The 21,571-nt window shown below is 47.0% G+C and overlaps 1 protein-coding gene across 4 annotated transcripts in view; it reads right to left on the minus strand.

Moving 5' to 3' along the window:
• Nucleotides 1-21,571, minus strand: part of PRRT2 (proline rich transmembrane protein 2) — a 56,262-nt gene that overhangs the window by 7,021 nt on the left and 27,670 nt on the right. The window contains exons 3-4 of one of the 4 annotated variants that reach the window (XM_040356136.1): nt 19,106-19,238; nt 11,034-11,090 (exon numbers count right to left, since the gene is read on the minus strand). In XM_040356136.1, coding sequence (XP_040212070.1) covers nt 11,074-11,090; nt 19,106-19,238 — 150 coding nt within the window. In that variant the 3' untranslated portion in view covers nt 11,034-11,073. Of the gene's footprint in view, nt 1-11,033; nt 11,091-11,456; nt 11,507-11,658; nt 11,710-19,105; nt 19,239-21,571 lie in introns of those variants that run through there. The other 3 variants (XM_040356139.1, XM_040356137.1, XM_040356140.1) reach the window with 3 other exon arrangements.

Below are 21,571 nucleotides of genomic sequence, written 5' to 3' on the forward strand. Positions count from 1 at the left end.
CGCCCCGCGTGCCACGCGGTCTTCCTCGTTCTGGGACCATGCTGACCTGGAGCATCTGAACTGCGACGGGGATCCAGTGAGCGACTGGGTTCCAACTTTGAAGATCCCAAGCTGTACTGCTGTTTGGTGGGGAGTTAGTCTGAGGAGCGCCAATGAGAGGCTGGCGGTCCAAAAGGGCCTGGACAAACCACCGGGGATCGAGGTTGCCGGACACTGAGGGATTGATCACCTGTCGGTATGCCAGAATCTGCTGTTCTCCTTTCTTCTTCAGCTTTACTTTCCTCACCACAAGTTTTATTGTTTTTACCCGGCTGGGTAATAAAGAGCACAGCAAAGAGCACCTGTCTGGACATTCCTTTACTTCTACTACATGCAATACCCATCATTCACCCCTAGGAATTTCGGAGGAGCCACGAGGTAACACGCCGCCCAAAAATCCAGCAGCTCCACCGGGGGTAATGCTACACTTCTGTTACTGCAGAGGGAGAAGAGATAGGGGAGAGGTCCCCATAGGAACTAGAAGAAACAGCTTGGGGCTATGAGAAGAGGAATGAAGAGCCGGGCACTCCGATCTGACAGGCTACAGATCCTCCAACAAAAGTCAGCATCAGAATCCATTACTGCCTAATGTGCTTATTGCTCACATGACCTCCAACCGACTGATTGTGTCATTTATCTGTCACTATTCTCTTTGCAGAGAACTCCAGCTATGGATCTTATTGGATAGTTACATTGGTCCAGCTTGGGATGCAAATACCTGAGGGGCCGCTGTAGAAGGTGACAATCACTGTAGTAGCTGCTGCTACCACAACCATCCTAGCTGTCTTCTGGATCCTGTGCTGACTGCCCTGCTACAACCACAGAGGGTCCCACTCTCAGCACAGGGGCCATTCACAGAATGCCTTGTATTTTTAATCTTGCATTAAGGTCTCCATCAGAGTGCCCCTTTACATTAGGGACCCCATCAGAATTCACCCTTTACATCAGAGTCCCCCTTACATCAGGGACCCCATTAGAATTCACCCTTTACATCGGGGTCCCCATCAGAGTCCCTCTTACATCAGGGACCCCATTAGAATTCACCATTTACATCAGCGTCCCCATCAGAGTCCCCCTTTACATCAGGGACCCCATCAGAATTCACCCTTTACATCAGGGACCCCATCAGAGTTCCCCTTACATCAGGGACCCCATTATAATTCACCCTTTACATCGGGGTCCCCATCAGAGTCCCCCTTTACATCAGGGACCCCATCAGAATTCACCCTTTACATCAGGGTCCCCATCAGAGTCCCCCTTACATCAGGGACCCCATTATAATTCACCCTTTACATCGGGGTCCCCATCAGAGTCCCCCTTTACATCAGGGACCCCATCAGAATTCACCCTTTACATCAGGGTCCCCATCAGAGTCCCTCTTACATCAGGGACCCCATTAGCATTCACCCTTTACATCAGAGTCCCCCTTACATCAGGGACCCCATTATAATTCACCCTTTACATCAGGGTCCCCATCAGAGTCCCCCTTTACATCAGGGACCCCATCAGAATTCACCCTTTACATCAGAGTCCCCCTTACATCAGGGACCCCATTATAATTCACCCTTTACATCAGGGTCCCCATCAGAGTCCCTCTTACATCAGGGACCCCATTAGCATTCACCCTTTACATCAGGGTCCCCTTTAGAGTTCCCTTTTACATCAGGGTCCCCATCAGAGTCCTCCCTTACATCAGAGTCGCCATCAGAGTCCACCCTTACATCTGGGTCCCCATCAGATTCCCCATTACATCAGGGGTTGCCATCAGTGTCCCTCCTTACATCAATGTTCCCATCGGATTCCACTATTACATCAGGGTCACCATCAGAGTCCCCATAACATCAGGGTCACCATCAGAGTCCCCATAACATCAGGGTCACCATCAGAGTCCCCCCCTTACATATGTGTCCCCCTCAGATTCTCCATTACATCAGGGTTGCCAACAGAGTCCCCCTTACATCAGGGTCCCCACCAGAGTCCCCCTTTACACCTGTGTCCCCATCAGATTCCCCATTACATCAGGGTCACCATCAGAGTCCCCCCTTTACATCAGTGCCCCCATTACATCAGGGTTGCCATCAGAGACCACCCTTACATCAGAATAGGAAACCACCAGGGTCCCCATCAGAGTCCCCCTTAAATCAGGGTCCCCATCAGAGTCCCCCCTACATCCAGGTCCCCATCAAAGTCTCCCTTATATGAGAGTCACTGTCGGCATCGACCCTTACATCAGGATCCCCATCTGAGTCTACCCTTACATCAGGGTCCCCATAAGAATCCCCCCTTATGCCAGGGTCTAAATCACAGTTCCCCTCATATCCGGGTCCCCATCAGAGTGTCCTCTTACATTAGGGACCCCATCAGAGTCCCCCTTATATCAGGGTCAGCATCGACCCTTACATCAGGACTCCCATCTGAGTCCCCCCTAACATCAGAAGGAAAATGTTTGCCAGCACACCATGGATCAACAAGGATGCATCCAAGCAAATTATTTAATGCATGATCACATCAAAAGAGTAGTGCAACGTTTTGGAGTCATTAGGACCCCTTTGCATGGCGAAGGGTCCCCATCAAAGTCTCCCCCTTATATCAGGGTCTCATTCAGAGTCCCCCTTACATCAGAATAGCAAACCATAGGCAGTCTCAGCTGACCCTAATCCTAAATGAATGCACATTGAGGATATGATAGTGCCAGTGGCCCTAGCTGGGGGCCGGATAAAACCTTGTAGGGGGTCATAGTTTGGAGACCCCTATCTTAGGATGATACTGGGGTAGATTCAGTAACAATTGCGCTTTTTTTACGTAGGCGCAGGGCACCGGTTTTGCCCTGCGCCCCCGCAAATTTTCTGCGCTACCCTCGATTCACAGAGCAGTAGCTCCGTAAATTGCGTGGGCGCTCCGGCAAAATGCCTGGCGTAAGCGCGTGCAATTTAAATGATCCAGTAGGGGGCGGGAATCATTTAAATTAGGCACGTTCCCGCGCCGAGCGTAGTGCGCATGCTCCGTCGGGAAACTTTCCCGACGTGCATTGGGGTAAATGACGTCGCAAGGACGTCATTTGCTTCAAAGTGAACGTGAATGGCGTCCAGCGCCATTCACGATTCACTTACGCAAACGACTTAAATTTCAAATTTCGCAATGCGGAAACGACGGGTATCCTTAGCATTGGCTGCCCCTGCTATAGAAGGGGCAGCCTTACGCAAAAAACCGACGTACGCAAACGACGTAAACTGCGTACGCAGGGCTCGCGTAGGGTAGTGAATCGGCGTTAGTATGCAATTTGCATACTATACGCTGATCACTACCGGAACGCCACCTAGCGGCCTGCGTAAGAATGCAGCCTAAGATATGAGGGCATAAGAGCCTTATGCCACGCATATCTTAGGCTGCAGTCGGCGTAACAAGCTCTCTGAATCAGGAGAAGTCGTTACGCCGGGGCAAGTAAGCAATTGCGCTGCGTAACTATGGTTATGCAGGCGCAATTGCTCTTTGAATCTGGGCCACTGTATATTTTTTTTTTTGCCTTCCTCAGCTAAACTCGATGGACGTGTCTTTTATCTATGTAACTGTTCTTCCATTGCGCCCAACATCATCACCAGGGTATCCTGGGAGCTTTTGTGACCCTGCCGCCCCAGCGAGGGACAAGCTGGACCAACGCAGCTCCATTCACAGGCCATGCCCACCTGCTCCCCGCCAGGCCTCACCTCACCCGTCATCAACAAACTTTATTCACTTCTAACCGGATTTCCCCCGAGCCTCAGACCGGCTCACTACACACAACTGAAGAGGAAGCTGAATTATTCTCCTATTAAATATTAAACGCAGATCAAGCCATTAACATCCTCTTTCCCAGCAACACCAAACCACAGAGAGGCCTTTCTACAAAACGGCTTTGTCCACAAGACGGGGGAACAAAGGTAAATAGAGGCCATGATTAAAGATGAAGTTTAACCGGCTTATATATTGCCCTCCTGGTTCCTCCTTCCCCCCTCTCATCGTCATGCTAAGGACATTTTTATAAAGAACCCCGTTTTCATTACATTCTTTATTTTAGTTCCAGTGATGCCATCATTGGGCCCCTGCAGGGCCGTCTTAATAGCATCATGGGCCCCTGGGCAAAGTAATGCTCTGGGGCCAGGCCCGGACTGGCCATAGGGCAGACCGGGCGTTTGCCCGGTAGGCCTGGGATGCACAGCCACAGGTTCCGACATGCAGGGCGGGCCACTGTTCTGCGCTGCATACTCAGTGTCATTTTCGGCACCCGCCCCGGTTCTCAATCTGTGGCAGCGCCCCCCCTGTTCTCAATAATTTGTGACAGCGCCCCCCGGTTCTCAATTCATGGCCAGCTCCCAGCCCCCCCGGTTGAGAACCAGGGGGGGCGCTGCCGCGGATTGAGAACCGGGGGGGGGCGCTGCCGCGAATTGAGAACCGGGGGGCGTTGCCGCGAATTGAGAACCGGCAGGGGCGCTGCTGCGAATTGAGAACCGGCAGGGGCGCTGCTGTGAATTGAGAACCAGGGGGCAATGCCAGTGGGGGGGGGGGGGGCGCTGCCACGAATTGAGAACTGGGGGGCTGGGAGCTGGCCATGAATTGAAAACCGGGGGGCGTTGCCGCGAATTGAGAACCAGGGAGGTGCTGCCGCAAATTGAGAACCGGGGGGAAGTTGCCGCAAATTGAGAACCAGCGGGGGCGCTGCCGCAAATTGAGAACCGGGGGGGGGGGGCGATGCCGCAAATTGAGAGCTGGTGGGGGCGCTGCCACGAATTGAGAACCGGGGGGCTGGGAGCTGGCCATGAATTGAGAACCGGGGGCTGCCGCAAATTGAGAACCGGGGGGCGCTGCCACGAATTGAGAACAGGGGGGGCGCTGCCACAAATTGGTTACCGGGGGGGGGCGCTGCCACAGATTGATAACCGGGGGCGGGTACCGAAAATGACACTGTGACACTGGCATCGCACTCGCCTCTCTTCCTCTGGTGTTTTCTCTCCTCTAGCCGCGACATGAGAGGGGGAGGGGGGACTACAGAAATGAAAGTTTTCTCCTCTCAGCCGCAAGCTGAGAGATAAGGGGGCGAGCGGGCCCCTGGGAACATTCGGGCCCCTTACAGGTGTAATGCCTGTACCCCCCTTAGTGGCGGATGAGACCAGTTCATTCCGGAATCCAAGCGGCAAAGGATGGGATGGCATTCACAGTCTTCCCCCTTCGCCTCATGAAAGGCGCACGTCTTGCGGTCGTGGCAGCAATCCAAGAATGTGTGACAGCGGTTCTGCGATCGATTCCTAAAGAGGCCGTCGCTGACGGTTTTCAGGAGCTTTGTGAATGTTGCCAAAAGTGCGCTGTGAAGGATCGGCGATTATTTTGAAGGCCAATAAAGGTAATTTGCATCTTCTGTTTTGTTTGTTTTCTGATACCATTCACCAAACTTTGTAGACACCCCTCATATTTTGTTTTTGTTAATTTTTATTTAGTCTAAAGCCTCGTAGCGGCGGTGTAGCGTAAATCGGCCGGCGTAAGCCCGCCTAATTCAAATTTGGATCAGGGGGGCGTGTTTTATGTTAATGTGCTGTGACCCGACGTGATTGACGTTTTTCCCGAACGGCGCATGCGCCGTCCGTGGAATTTCCCAGTGTGCATTGCTCCAAAGTACGCCGCAAGGACGTCATTGGTTTCGACGTGAACGTAAATGACGTCCAGCCCCATTCACGGATGACTTACGCAAACAACGTAACTTTTTAAAATTTCGACGCGGGAACTTACGGCCATACTTAACATTGTTACGCCGCACTTACGCCACCATATAGCAGGGGTAACTATACGCCGGGAAAAGCCTAACGTAAACGGCGTAAATGTACTGCGTCAGCCGGGCGTACGTTCGTGAATTCACGTATCTAGCTGATTTGCATACTCGACGCGGAATTCGACGGAAGCGCCACCTAGCGGCCAGCCTAAATATGCAGTTACGATACGACGGTGTAACACAGTTACGCCAGTCGAATCTACGGGAAATCTATGCGTAACTAATTCTAAGAATCAGGCGCATAGATACGATCGCGCAACTCAGAGATACAACGGCGTATCTGGAGATACGCCGTCATATCTCGTTTGAGAATCTGGCCCACAGATTTTTACATACTGTCCCTGGTTTTATTGAGCCTGGCAACCCTGATGGGGCCCCCTAGTGGCATGGGGCCCTCGGGCAGTGCCCAAGTGACTCAATGGTCAGTCCGCCCCTGCTCAGAAACAATGTTCACCACAATCAACACAACATTAGCAGAAGTTGCCCAAAGGGTGGCGCTGAAGAGCTGAAAAAACACGTAGTTTCGCGTTTGTTGGGCCGACAATTATTTGCCGTTTGTATGCAATACAAGTTCACAGCCAACGCCCTTAGGACAAAAGTCCTACGCTTTGTCCGCAGAAAATCCGATCGTGCGTACGAGGCTTAAATACTTTGAACCCTTAGACCCCTCTCACATTGGGGCTGTTGTCAGGTGATTTAGCGCTGGAAATAGCCTCTGCTAAGCGCCAGAAAACCGCTTCCCATTCATTCAAGTGTGACTTTTTACACTGGGAAGGTGCGCTTTGCGGGACATTCCGAAAAGTCCTGCAGGCAGCATCTTTGGGAGCGCTGTAGGGGCCACCCCCTATTCATGAGTCCGGCCCCTTTCAGGACGCCGGCCGCGCCAGAGGCTCTAACTGGCTTCAAAATAGGGTGGGCTCAGAGCGCAGAGCATTGCGCCGTGAGCCCACCCAGGTGTTACAGCAGCGAATTAATATTCGCTATTGAAACTCTGATCCTCAATCCGGCCAATCAGAAGCAGGTCTGAGACCCGTTTTCCGATTGGATAAAAAGAGATGAGTCCACCGCGATGCCCGTGGAGAGCAGAGGAAGGGAAAGCCGTCGCAGCCAAGCAAGGAGAGCCGCCGGTGAAGCCCAAGAGAAGCTCTGCCCACCAGTGCCGATCCTGACCTCCCTGGGGCCCTAAGCAAAATGACATGGCACATTAAAAATGAGAAGCGGACGGCGCTGACGACAGTGACATGTGACATTAAAGAGAGTTGAGAAGCGGGGTGTTCTGCTGTCGGAAATTACATCTTACATTAAATTGAGAAGCAAGGGGTGCTGACTTCTTACCTCTTCTCCCATGCAGCCAGCGAGTTGAGGGTGCGAAAATGACTTCTCACCAGGCGGGGCCTCTAGTAATTTGGGGGGGCCCTTCGCAGCTTTGCGGGGCCCTAAGCGGCTTGCATAGTGAGCCTATAGGGCGGATCGGCCCTGCTGCCCACCATAGATGGGGTAAGTGCTCCAGACCTGACCGACTGATGGGGGGAGGGGGTGGTACTGTTTGTCGCCCCCTCAAAAAAAGGGGATTGCTTTTTTTTTTTTTTCAGCAAAAGTGGAGTTACTCTTTAGATTATGACAAACGTTGTCACCAAGTAAGCAGGCCCATAGCGGAAATGGAAAGATCGTTCCGGTCCATAAAGGGTGAAGGTGCGAGAGCTGAAATGGTTAAGGATAAAAGTCAATCATCCGGATCATCCAATTCTTCGGTGACATGTCGGCAAATATTAACTCGCTGTTCCAGATACGCGCATAGAACCCTCGCACGCACTGGCAGATGAGTCAGACAGACCCACACAGGCAGTAGGCACTGCCATACTGGGCCAATATATCTGTGTCTATGGGAAACAGATGGAATGAGATAATAAGTAGGCGCCCTGCACGCTGCCAACCGGGAGACGCTGAATTACAGAAAATGGAACCTCTCTCATGTCCCTTTAATTAAAGGGGTTGTAAAGGTAATTCCCCCCCCCCCCCCTAAATATCTTCCTTTCCCTTAGTGCAGTCCTCCTTCACTTACCTCATCCTTCCATTTTGCTTTTAAATGTCCTTATTTCTTCTGAGAAATCCTCACTTCCTGTTCTTCTGTCTAACTCCACACAGTAATGCGAGGCTTTCTCCCTGGTGTGGAGTGTCGTGCTCGCCCCCTCCCCTGGACTACAGGAGAGAGTCAGGATTGCAGATAGAGAAAGGAGCTGTGTGTTAGCGGGCGTCCTGACTCTCCGGTAGTCCAAGGGAGGGGGCGAGCACGACACTCCACACCAGGGAGAAAGCCTCGCATTACTGTGTGGAGTTACAGACAGAAGAACAGGAAGTGAGGATTTCTCAGAAGAAACATTTAAAAGCAAAATGGAAGGATGAGGTAAGTGAAGGAGGACGGCACTAAGGGAAAGGAAGCTATTTAGGAAAAAATAAATTGTACCTTTCCAACCCCTTTAACCACTTAAGGACCGCCTCCTGCACATATATGTCGGCAGAATGGCACGGCTGGGCACAAGCACGTACAGATACGTCCTCTTTAAGTGCCCAGCCGTTGGTCGTGGGCGCTCCGTGACCGCGGGACCTGCGGACCCGATCGCCGATGGAGCCCCGCGATCGGTCCCCGGAGCTGAAGAACGGGGAGAGCTGTGTGTAAACACACCTTCCCCGTTCTTCACTGTGGCGCCGTCATCGATCGCGTGTTCCCTTATATAGGGAATCACAATCGATGACGTCACACCTACAGCCACACCCCCTACAGTTAGAAACACAGATGAGGTCACACTTAACCCCTTCAGCACCCCCTTGTGGTTAACTCCCAAACTGCAATTGTCATTTTCACAGTAATCAGTGCAATTTAAATGCATTTTTTGCTGTGAAAATGACAATGGTCCCAAAAATGTGTCACAATTGTCCGAAGTGTCCGCCATAATGTCGCAGTCAAGAAAAAAATCGCTGATCGCCGCCATTACTAGTAAAAAAAATTTTTTTTTATAAAAATGCAATAAAACTATCCCCTATTTTGTAAACGCTATAAATTTTGCGCAAACCAATCGATAAACGCTTACTGCGATTTTTTTTACCAAAAATAGGTAGAAGAATACGTATCGGCCTAAACTGAGGAAAAAAAAAGTTTTTTTATATATTTTTGGGAGATATTTATTATAGCAAAAAGTAAAAAATATAGAATTTTTTCAAAACTGTCGCTCTATTTTTGTTTATAGCGCAAAAAATAAAAACCGCAGAGGTGATCAAATACCACTAAAAGAAAGCTCTATTTGTGGTAAAAAAAGGACGCCAATTTTGTTTTGGAGCCACGTCGCACGACCGCGCAATTGTCAGTTAAAGCGACGCAGTGCCGAATCGCAAAAAGGGGCCTGGTCCTTTAGCTGCATTTTGGTCCGGGTCTTAAGTGGTTAACTGGCCGAAAAACGAACAAACTGTCTAAATGACCGAATTTCAGTCGATTTTTTTTTTGTATAGTGTATGGCCAGCATTAGTTTACTATCAAAAATAAATTTATTAAAAGCAGGCTAAACACTAGGCCCTGACATGATGTAGATTGTAAATAGGCTCGAGTAATTGGCTGAGATGTAGGTAGCCACCAATGGGATCATGAGCTGCCGGGAGCTGTCCCGGGATTCAGGAGGAGGTCCGTCGATGGGTCACAGCCAGGGGCCCTGCCCAAGGGCCCCATGCCACTAGGGGGCCCCATCAGGGTTGCCAGGCTCAGTAAAACCAGGGACAGTATGTCAAAATCTGTGTTTTTTTACATCTGTTCCTGATATGTCCGAAAACCGACATGCTTTTGATGTGAAAATCCCGAGATTTTAGCTACCCCGCCTCCTGGCATGGTGGCCATCTGTAAGCCCGGGGGCCCCATAATCTTCTATTGCCCGGGGCACCCTTGAGTTGTCAGTCCGCCCCTGGTCACAGCCATGATGGAAGGAAGCCGGGGGCGCTCCGGAGGGCGGCGGACCACAGGAAGTGGCCAGGAAACCTGAGATTGTACGACGCGTTTCGAAACAATTGCGGTACACCCATCGGTATATCAGCGCTCTTTTCTCAAGCTGATTGGGCATAACGAAAGGGGCGGGCCAAGTACAATTCCTTGCACAGTAATTAACTACTTAGGGGTAGATTCACGTAGAATGGCGTATGTTTGTGCGGGCGTAACGTATCCTATTTACGTTACGCCTCCGCAACTTTTACAGGCAAGTGCCGTATTCTCCAAAAAAGTTGCGGCGGCGTAGCGTAAATAGGCCGGCGTAAGCCCGCCTAATTCAAATTGTGAAGAGGTGGGCGTGTGTTATGTAAATTAACCCTGACCCGACGTGATTGACGTTTTTTTCACGAACGGCGCATGCGCCATCCGTGGAATTTCCCAGTGTGCATTGCTCCAAAGTACGCCGCAAGGACGTCATTGGTGAACCAGCGTCCAGCCCCATTTACGGACGACTTACGCAAACAACGTAAATTTTTCAAATTTCGTCGCGAGAACGACAGCCATACTTAACATTGGCACGCCGCATATACGCCTCATATAGCAGGGGTAACTTTACGCCGGGAAAAGCCTAACGTAAACAGCGTAACTGTACTGCGTCGGCCGGGCGTACGTTCGTGAATTCGCGTATCTAGCTGATTTACATATTCTAGGCGTAAATCCGCGAACACGCCCCAAGCGGCCAGCGTAAATATGCAGTTAAGATCCGACGGCGTAAGAGACTTACGCCGGTCGGATCTAATAGAAATCTATGCGTAACCTGATTCTATGAATCGGGCGCATAGATACGACCGGCCGGACTCAGAGATACGACGGCGTATCTCCTTTGTGAATCTACCCCACAGTAGCCAAGGTTACACAATCAAGGGCATACAAAATCAGGATCAATAGAGGATAAGAATGTCATAGTACATACCATATCAGAACTGTTAGAGGATTATGCAATAAAAACATATACAGTATACAATTGAAAACATTTGTATATGATTATATACACGATGTATGAGGCACTGAAAAAAAAAACAACACAAAAGAGAACATAAAAAGAAAGAAGACCCGAGAAATAATAGCGTAGTGATAACGAATGGAATGTGAACTTGCTGAAGAGACGAGACAAATGACCAACGGGTTCACGATTCTTTATTTTTTTTGCATTTTCTCAGCTGTACTTACAGACGGAGACCGGAGAGAACCAGAACCACCCCCCGAGAAGTCATAACCAAACAAATCCTGAGAATAATATGAAATAAGGTTAGTATAACTCATAAAAATGTATGTTAAAAAAAAAAAAAACATAAAAATAGAAACTAAATATAAATGAAATAGAAACAGGAAGTGGCGTCTGACCTCACTTCCTGTTCTGACCTCACTTCCTGATTCTAGTGCTAGACCGGAGAGAATCAGAACCACCCCCCGAGAAGTCATAACCAAACAAATCCTGAGAATAATATGAAATAAGGTTAGTATGACTCATAAAAATGTATGTTAAAAAAAAAAAAAACATAAAAATAGAAACTAAATATAAATGAAATAGAAACAGGAAGTGGCGTCTGACCTCACTTCCTGTTCTGACCTCACTTCCTGATTCTAGTGCTAGACCGGAGAGAACCAGAACCACCCCCCGAGAAGTCATAACCAAACAAATCCTGAGAATAATATGAAATAAGGTTAGTATGACTCATAAAAATGTATGTTAAAAAAAAACATAAAAATAGAAACGAAATATAAATGAAATAGGAACAGGAAGTGGCGTCTGACCTCACTTCCTGTTCTGACCTCACTTCCTGATTCTAGTGCTAGATCGGAGAGAACCAGAACCACCCCCCGAGAAGTCATAACCAAACAAATCCTGAGAATAATATGAAATAAGGTTAGTATAACTCATAAAAATGTATGTTAAAAAAAAAAAAAACATAAAAATAGAAACGAAATAGAAATGAAATAGAAACAGGAAGTGGCGTCTGACGTCACTTCCTGTTCTCAGGCAGACAGATAGGAGTTTTTTTTTTTTTCCTTAAAGGCAAAAATGTAATTTTTGTTTTTGCTTTTAAGCTAAATGAGAGATCTGGGGGTCTTTTTGACCTCAGATCTCTCAATAAAGAGGACCTGTCATGCTTATTTCTGTTACAAGGGATCTTTACATTCCTTGTAACATAAAAAAAAATAAAAGGGATAGTGTGAAATCAAAAAAAAAAAAGTAAAAAAAAAGCGCATCATCCATCTGAGCTCGCGTGCAGAAGTGAAGACATACGTAGGTCACGACCCGCATGCGTAAATAGTGTTCAAACAACACATGTGAGGTATCGCCGCGATCGTTAGAGTGAGAGCGATGATTCTAGTGCTAGACCTTATCTGTAGTTCTAAACTGGTAACCTGTAAAAAAAATGTAAAGCATCGCCTATGGAGTACCGTAGTTTGTCGCCATTCCATGAGCGTGCGCAATTTTAAAGCATGACATGTTAGGTATCTATTTTACTGTTTTTTTTTTTTTATCATTAAAGTATATTTTTTTCAAGAAAATTGCATTTGAAAGACCGCTGCGCAAGTAGAGTGTGATAAAAAAAATATATCAACGACCACCATTTTATTCTCTAGGATCTCTGCTAAACAAAATATATAGGGCCATATTCTCAAACAAGTTACGCCGGTGTATCTACTGATACACCGGCGTAAATCGAATTTCCCGCCGGCGTATCATTATTTTGTATTCACAAAACAAGATACGCCAGATTTAGGCTAGGATCCGACTAGTGTAAGTCACTTACACTGTCGGATCCTAAATGTAATTCGCCGCCGGCTGCTAGGTGGCGTTTACGTTCAGGTCTGATTTGTTTATGCAAATTAGCCTGATACGCCGATTCCCGAACGAAATCGCGTCGCGTAACTGTCGCTAACGTCGTTTGCGTAAGCGTAAGGTTACCCCTGCTATATGAGGGGTAACCTTACGCCAGTCCCACGTAGGCCATGTTAAGTATGGCGTCGGGTCCACGTCGTGTTTTCCCGTCGGGTACGTCGTTTTACTAAGTCGTTCTTGAATATGACTTTACGTCAATGACGCACACGTCGTCGTCATTGACGTTTTCCGTCGAGAACTGGAGCATGCGCACTGGGCTATTTTAAGCGCGGCGCATGCGCAGTTCCAACGTCACGGGGGCGCGCTTAATTTAAATACAAGCCGCCCCCTTGGAATTACGCGGGGTATACGCCGGGCCAATTACACTACGCCGCCCCAAACTACGGAGCAAGTGTTTGGGGAATACAGCACTTGCTCCTGTAAGTTGGGGCGGCGTAGTGTAAATAGCTTACGCGACGCCGCCGCAGGATCTTAGAGAATCTGGCCCATAATATTTGGGGTTTCTAAGGGCTCTTTCACACTGAGCGCCCGTACAGGTCTGTCTGTCAGTTTTTTTTTTGCGTACCTGTACGGGCGCTCCGTGCTCCTCTATGGAGCCGCGTATGTCAGCGGTGACATGCCCGCTGACATCCGATCCGCCAAAGTGTGACGGAGGAAAAAGCTACTTTTCCATCCGTTTGGCGGATCGGATCGGATGAACACGGACATTCCATCCCCCCCATAGGGGAGAGCGAAGAAAAGACAGGACGGTCCCTGCACAGTGTGCGGGGAGCGCCCTGTCAGCCGACGGCTCAGCGGGGATCAACTGAGCGATCCCCGCTGAGCGAGCGGAGGTGCACGGGGCGGATCATTACTGATCCGCCCAGTGTGAAAGAGGCCTAAGTTATCTTCTAGGAAAAAAAATACAGATTTTTACTTGTAAACAACAAATGTCAGAAAAAGTCCTGGTCTGTTCTGCGGCGGCTGGTCGTTATGTAGTTAAAAACGTGTCAAAAATGCACATGCCAGAACGCATCCGGTCTGCTTTTCTATGGTGTGAACCGGACCCTAAGCCTCTTTTTTTTTATCCATATTTACATTTTTATTAAAACTAAAAAATTTCACCAACCATAGCAAAACACCTTCATCCAAAACGACCCACATTCATAAATGAAAAACGAAAAAAATACCAGACTAGACCCAGCAATACAGATTTAAATCATTACAGTCTAATCGTTCCCATCCCCCTGCTACGAAAAAAAGAAACAAAAAAGAAAAGGTGTGCAATTTTTTTTTATATATACAGGCCCGGATTCACGTACGGCCGTTCTACGTTGCGCGGGCGTAGCGTATCTTATTTACGCTACGCCGCCGCAACTTAGAGAGGCAAGTGCTGTATTCACAAAGCACTTGCGTCCTAAGTTACGGCGGCGTAGCGTAAATTGGCCGGCGTAAGCACGCGTAATTCAAACTAGGCTGGTAGGGGGCGTGTTGTATTTAAATGAGGCTTGACCCCATGTAGATGCATGGCCGAATGAACGGCGCATGCGCGCGCATGCTCAGTATCACGTCGTATTTACGCCCAAAGATACGTCGGCTCAATGCCTGTGACGTGAACGTAACTTACGCATAGCCCTATTCGCGTACGACTTACGCAAACAACCTAAAAAGATACGCTTGTTCCGACGTCCATACTTTGCATGGGCTGCGCCACCTAGAGACCAGCTTTATCTTTACGCCGGCGTATATCTTACGTAAACGGCGTAACTAATTGCGACGGGCGTACGTTCGTTCGTGAATCGGCGTATCTTGCTCATATACATATTCGACGCGGAAATCAAGGAAGCGCCACCTAGCAGCCAGCGTAATTATTGCAACCCAAAATACGACGGCGTAGGAGACGTACGCCGCTCATATCTTGGCCAAATCTATGCGTAACTGATTCTATGAATCGGGCGCATAGATACGACGGTGGCCATTCGGACTTACGACGGCGTATCTGGAGATACGCCATCGTAAGTCTTTGTGAATCTGGGCCACAGTGTATATATATATATATATATGTATATATATATATATATATATATATACATATATATATATATATACACACACAGTTTTAAGTGGAATTCTAAAGTGAAAATTGTATCAGGTTTTTATTTAGTAACCTCGTTTCCGCATAAAAAATGAATGAAGAAGAGATGGCTGGTATAACGGGCTGAGCCGTTGGGGAGGCCCAGTAGTGAATAATTTAGGGTGTGATGGTGGTGGACCTGGAAGCCTCGGCTCTGAGCACTGTCTATGTCATCCGCTTGGCTTGTCCAGAAGGGGGGGGGGGTTGACAGGTGCTGCATGGATGACCTGCAGCCAGGGGGGGTGACATGTGATGCACAGGTGACCCGTGGCTGGCCGGTGACAGGTTCTGCACAGGTGACCCAACCCCCAGCCAGCTGACGGGAGATGGAAAGAGATTTAAGAACAGAGGTTTTACTGGGGAATAAATTGAGACTAATTGGCAAAAATATGACAAGAGAGAACGAGCGGGTCCTATGTGTGTCTATATATCTGTCACGCTCCACTGACTCCCGACAACCGCCGCCATCCCTCCACGCTCCACTAAATCTCTGACGTGACATCGCCCAGCGAGAGCGCTTTCACCCGCCTAACGAGACTCAGAGAGAGCCAGCTCTAGCTATTTATCTGCCTACTGTATCATTCTTTCTATCTATCTACAACCTATCTATCTATTGTATATCTATAGACAGGTGCATTCGTTTTCATCCAAAGGTTTTTCGCATTTGTTTTAACAAACGATAACGAACGCGCAGAATCCGAAATCCGAAAGATCCGACATAAAAAAGGCTTTATTTTCTTTTCGTTGCGACAACATTTCGATTATAGATAGAAGATTCGACATGATGGTGACAATAGCGATCTGTGTCTATCGAATCTGCGGTCGAATGTGCCTAACCTAACTCTGTTAGTCCAAGATTATTCGACATAGAGGCAAAAGATTCGATATAGAGAGAAAAGATTCGATATAGAGAGAAAAGATTCAACATTATAGAGACATAAAGATTCGACATAGAGAGAAAAGATTCGACATAGAGAGAAAAGATTTGATATACAGAGAAAAGGTTTGATATAGAGAGAAAAGATTCAACATTATAGAGACATAAAGATTCGACATAGAGAGAAAAGATTTGATATAGAGAGAAAAGATTCGATATAGAGAGAAAAGATTCGATATAGAGAGAAAAGATTCGACATTATAGAGACATAAAGATTCGACATAGAGAGAAAAGATTCGACATAGAGAGAAAAGATTCGATATAGAGAGAAAAGATTCGATATAGAGAGAAAAGATTCGACATTATAGAGACATAAAGATTCGACATAGAAAGAAAAGATTCGATATAGAGAGAAAAGATTCGATATAGAGAGAAAAGATTCAACATTATAGAGACATAAAGATTCGACATAGAGAGAAAAGATTCGACATATAGAGAAAAGATTTGACATAGAGAGAAAAGATTTGATATAGAGAGAAAAGATTCGACATTATAGAGACATAAAGATTTGAAATAGAGAGAAAAGATTCAACATTATAGAGACATAAAGATTCGACATAGAGAGAAAAGATTCGATATAGAGAGAAAAGATTTGATATAGAGAGAAAAGATTCGATATAGAGAGAAAAGATTCGACATAGAGAGAAAAGATTCGACATAGAGAGAAAAGATTTGATATAGAGAGAAAAGATTCGACATAGAGAGAAAAGATTCAACATTATAGAGACAAAAAGATTCGATATAGAGAGAAAAGATGCGATATAGAGAGAAAAGATTGGATATAGAGAGAAAAGATTCGACATAGAAAGAAAAGATTCTATATAGAGAGAAAAGATTTGACATTATAGAGACATGAAAATTCGACGAAGCAGCTAAAAACATACGATCGCCGTGAGCGGACATTTAGGGTCAAATGATATAGAAGAATTCTAATGTTGGTTGACTAGTAATAATAATTAATAAATATAATTAATACTAGTGTCATACAACATTAGAATTCTTCTATAGCTTGTGGGCGGAGCATTCGACCAGAAATGTACAATCGCGGCGTCGTACAGTTTAGCTGCTCCGTTGAATCTTCTTAGAACATTCGACAGACACCATAAGACTTCAATGACAGATTCGACCTTAATTCATTCGGATTTTCAGGCGAATGCATTTTTTAACGAAACAAAATAAATAAAAACGAATTTCGGAAGTAACTAAATAAATGTATTTTTCGGACAAAAACGAAATTCCAAAACAAAATATTTCAGTGTGCACGCATGTCTAATATCTAACTATCTATTATCTATCTATGGGTCTCGGACAAGAGTATGGCTCTAAATTTCTATCTATCTATCTATCTATCTATCTATCTATCTATCTATCTATCTATCTATCTATCTATCTATCTATCTATCTATCTAGTCTTTCTTTATTTCTTTCTAGTGCCCACCTGTGGCCCCTGTACACCTCTCTGCAGGACACTACAGAGCTGGGCTATATAGCTGGGCTGTGCCAAGACCACATGGTTGTGCCATCATGCCTGCAGTTGAAGCTGGGCTGAGGGTTTTGATGCTGACATCCACATGGCTGCCATGCTGCAGCAATTACATTATTAGGGCTTTTTCCTTTTTAATAAAGACCAGGGCCATCTTTAATATTGATTGGACCCTGGGCAAACATTTTCTTGGGCCCTCCCAAATCCACTTATCAACTTTTTGTGGGAAGTGTGAGCTCAAGGGGCAGCTGCTTTGGGCCCCACAGCAATGACTGGGCCCGGGGCAGCTTCCCCTTTTGCCCTGTGTTAAAGGCGGCCCTTATAAAGACCAGTCTAAAGGTTCCAGGTGTGTCAATTTGACTTGGTTCCCGGTATAGAGCGGGTCATCACTGGTGCTCCTCTTGGAATAGCAAGTGGGCAAACATCTAGGACACCTTCTGGCACCTTTCGCAGAGTGATGACTGTGGCAACAAGTCAAGTAGTCAACAAGGATCCAGTCACTGCTACCAGATTAAGTAAAAGACTAGGACCTGTTATTCTAATTTCTTGCCCTCCTGAGTCCTGTCCCTGAGATACTTACTATATCGAAAATAAAATAAGAAATATGCTTTTTGCCTTATTATCTACTTTAAATCATATTGCTAATTTTATATTGTATTTGTTTGTAGCCTAAATACTGCAATTTTGTAACTTTTGGAAATGGTAGTATGGTATATTTATTTGAAGATTTGATCAATCATTATGTAATGCCGGCCTATCTAATTTCTTGAGGCTCAAAAAATGCCAGGACAGTACAAATACCCCTCAAGTGACCCCCTTTCGGAAAGTAGACAGTCCAAGGTATTTAGTAAGAGGCATGACAAGTTTTTTAAAGTTGGAATTTTTATCGTATTTATTTGGAAAATAAAGAAATATTTTACATACTGTTACCAGGGCAGTACAACGTCATCATATAATGTGTGGAGGTGATCTGGGACACTGGTGACTGGCGAAAATATGTAAAAAAAATGATTTTTTTTTAAACTGTTTTTTGTAGTATACTAAGAAAAATCGCCACTCTCCCAGTCCAGTCTGTGTTGTTAACACGTGTAATGGCTGTAGCCTTACACCACTCCACAAGTCATGCCCACCGGGGCTTAGTCATAGAGGTAGGAGGTTTTTTATTTTTTATTACAATTTTTGTTTATTTTTTTATTATTTCATTTTTTACATACTGTGACCAGAGCAGTACAGTGTTACCATAGTGACACTGTACTACTCTGAGGAGGTGATCAGGATTTTTATTTTTTTTTACTCACTGCGATTGCCTATAACAGCGAATATCACTGTTATAAGCAACCATCATCCAGTGTGTAATATTGTGACGCTCTGATTGACACAGCTATCACATGGTACAGAGGCGATTCAGTTCGCATGTGTTGCGCTATATAAGTTTCTCACTCACTCACTCACAGATGCTTTGTGACTTGCCCTGTCTGTATCATGTGATCACTGTGACGAATCAGAGATCAACACATTAGGCCACAATAAATGGCTATGAATGGAAGCCATTCTAAACATTCCAGGTGTGTCCATGTCAGTTGGGTCCAGTTATGGGGCAGATCATCACTTGTGCAGGGCATAGGAACCCAAGCAATCCAGTGATTCCTCTGAGGGTAGTGTTACAAATGGGGGCTCGTCCGGGATGGCCTCTTTCATATGTGAGTAATGATTGCGTTGCCAAGGGTAGTGCTACATATCTATCTATCTATTATCTTTTTATTTGTCTCCAATCTATATATCTATCTGTTGTGAAATGTGCTTTCCTTGCCCCTCATGTCATCCCCCTAGGCAAAAATATGTTCTTTGTGTCACCTACCTCCGAAGTTGATGACGCAGGACACAGTGATAATCAGGATTCCGCCCACCAGCGCCACAATGCTCAGCAGTTTGGCCACTCGGCCCAGTCTCAGGGCTCCATCCACATCACCTTGCTGAAGGCTGTTGCGTGACTGTAAGAGATGAAAAAGAATGGGATAAGTTCCGTAATGTATCCCCTGTGGAGGATTTCATATTGATGGATAACTTGGTGGAATATTCTTTATGCCAAGGTTTCCCCTTATTCGTAAAATGATCATTTGAAGTTTGAAGGTTCTGTCACCACACTATCCAAGTTACCATCCCCAATCACTCACACATCTACAATAATATGTGTTAGCAAATAAGTACAAAGGAGGGCAGAGGAGTCTGTATCGGGGGCCCCTGAGAACAGGGGGCCCCAGCTTGGAAGCTCCTCCACTTTACTGCATAGCCTTCCTACTTTGGGCTTCACCATTCCATCCTGACACATCTTCTCCAGTTCATTGAATGCTCTTCTGCCTAAACGATTACTTGCGTCTTCTGAGAAAATCAATTATCCAATCACACTAACAGGAAATGACAATTGGTATTTTTTTTTAAACTAAAATGGCGTTCTCCTTTAAGTTTAAGTGTTAGGGTAAAGCATACTTTATGTTTTTTTTCAAACCCTCTAAAATTGCAAATGAAAAATTGTGCACATACAGTAAATCTGTGTTAGATTTTATATTTTCCATATTTTATTATCATCCATATTACAAATTGTAGAGTCTGTTCTGGCCTCCCCCTCCAAAAATTACACATACTGTAGCTGCTGACTTTGGCCTGGATTCAAGAAGCAATTGCGCCTGTGTAACCATAGGTTACACAGCGCAATTGCTTACTTGCCCCGGCGTAACGAATGCTCCTGATTCAGGAACCTTGTTACGCCGACTGCAGCCTAAGATATGCGCGGCATAAGGCTCTTATGCCCGCATATCTTAGGCTGCATTCTTGCGATGGCCGCTAGGTGGCCTTCCCGTTGTGCTCAGCGTATAGTATGCAAATTGCATACTAACGCCGATTCACAACGTTGCGCGAGCCCTGCGTACGCAATTTACGTCGTTTCCGTATGGCGGTTTTTGCGTAAGGCGGCCCCTGCTATTAGCAGGGGCAGCCAATGTTACGTATACCCGTCGTTCCCGCGTCGCGAAATTTAAAATTTACGTAGTTTGCGTAAGTGAATCGTGAATGGCGCTGGACGCCATTCACGTTCACTTTGAAGCAAATGACGTCCTTGCAACGTCATTTGCCGCAATGCACGTCGGGAAAGTTTCCCGATGGAGCATGCGCTCTACGATCGGCGCGGGAACGCGCCTAATTTAAATGATTCCCGCCCCCTACGGGATCATTTAAATTGCGCGCGCTTGCGCCGGGCATTTTGCCGCCGCGCCCACGCAATATACGGAGCTTCTGCTCCATGAATCGAGGGCAGTGCAAAAAAATTGCGGGGGCGCAGGGCAAAAACGTTGCCCTGCGCCTCCGCAAAAATAGCGCAATTCTACCTGAATCAGGGGCCTTTATTAATAGGACACCTACCTGCCCTGGAATCCAGCAATGTCGGCACCGCAGTTGATGTTTCCATCGGCTGTGGGGTGCTGCCGCCGCCATTGCCGGTAAGGGAACCCGTCAGTGAAGCCTTGCGGCTTCACAGCCGGGTCCCTACTGTGCATGTGCGAAACGCGCTGTACTCTCTTACTGGCCCGGCAGCAGGGGAAGGAGGGGGAGGGGGCCGAACTTCTGACGTACCGTACCTCGCCGCGGCGAGGTCTGACGGAAGTGGGCACAGTGTACCTGTAAAACACAGGTACCTGCTCCCCCCCCCCACCCGAAAGGTGCCAAATGTGTCACCAGAGGGGGGAGGAGACAGATAAGCCAAGGTTCCACTTTTGGGTGGAACTCCGCTTTAATGGGAGGTGATAAAGGTGGTGCGGCCATTGAAGTGAGGTGAGTTAATCATTCCTGCACAGAAAGTCCTCTGTAGGAATTAGCGGGGCTCCTAAATGGTGGGACCATGTCTGGTCCGGATGGGACAGTGACTTAGGTCCGGATCCGGCCCACCATTTAAGGTACACGCCAATCAAACAGTCAGTCAGTCAGTCAGTCAGTCAGTCAGTGTCAGAGGTGGAGTAGGGTGCTTCGGACCTTCCGTTACGAGCCTGCTCCCACCCAGACCTGACAGTCAGCTACTAGGCAGACTACCATTACCTGTCCTGCACAGGGAACAGCTACTAGGAACTACTGGGAACCAGGAATCCAGCTCTCTTCTCTCCTCGTGGACTCCTTCATTCGCCGCAGGTAAGACCCTGCCTCTCAGGGCCTACCATCCAGGGGAACCACTGACGGCCGTCCTTCTCAGGGCAGCCGTCACTCAGACCCCTCACTGCGGCTCTCTATTCCCCTCTTGGGCTCGGCATCCCCACTCGCACGGCCACCCACGATTGTGGTG

This window comes from Rana temporaria, chromosome 6 (assembly GCF_905171775.1).
Source record: "Rana temporaria chromosome 6, aRanTem1.1, whole genome shotgun sequence".
In the NCBI taxonomy this organism is placed as follows: domain Eukaryota; kingdom Metazoa; phylum Chordata; class Amphibia; order Anura; family Ranidae; genus Rana; species Rana temporaria.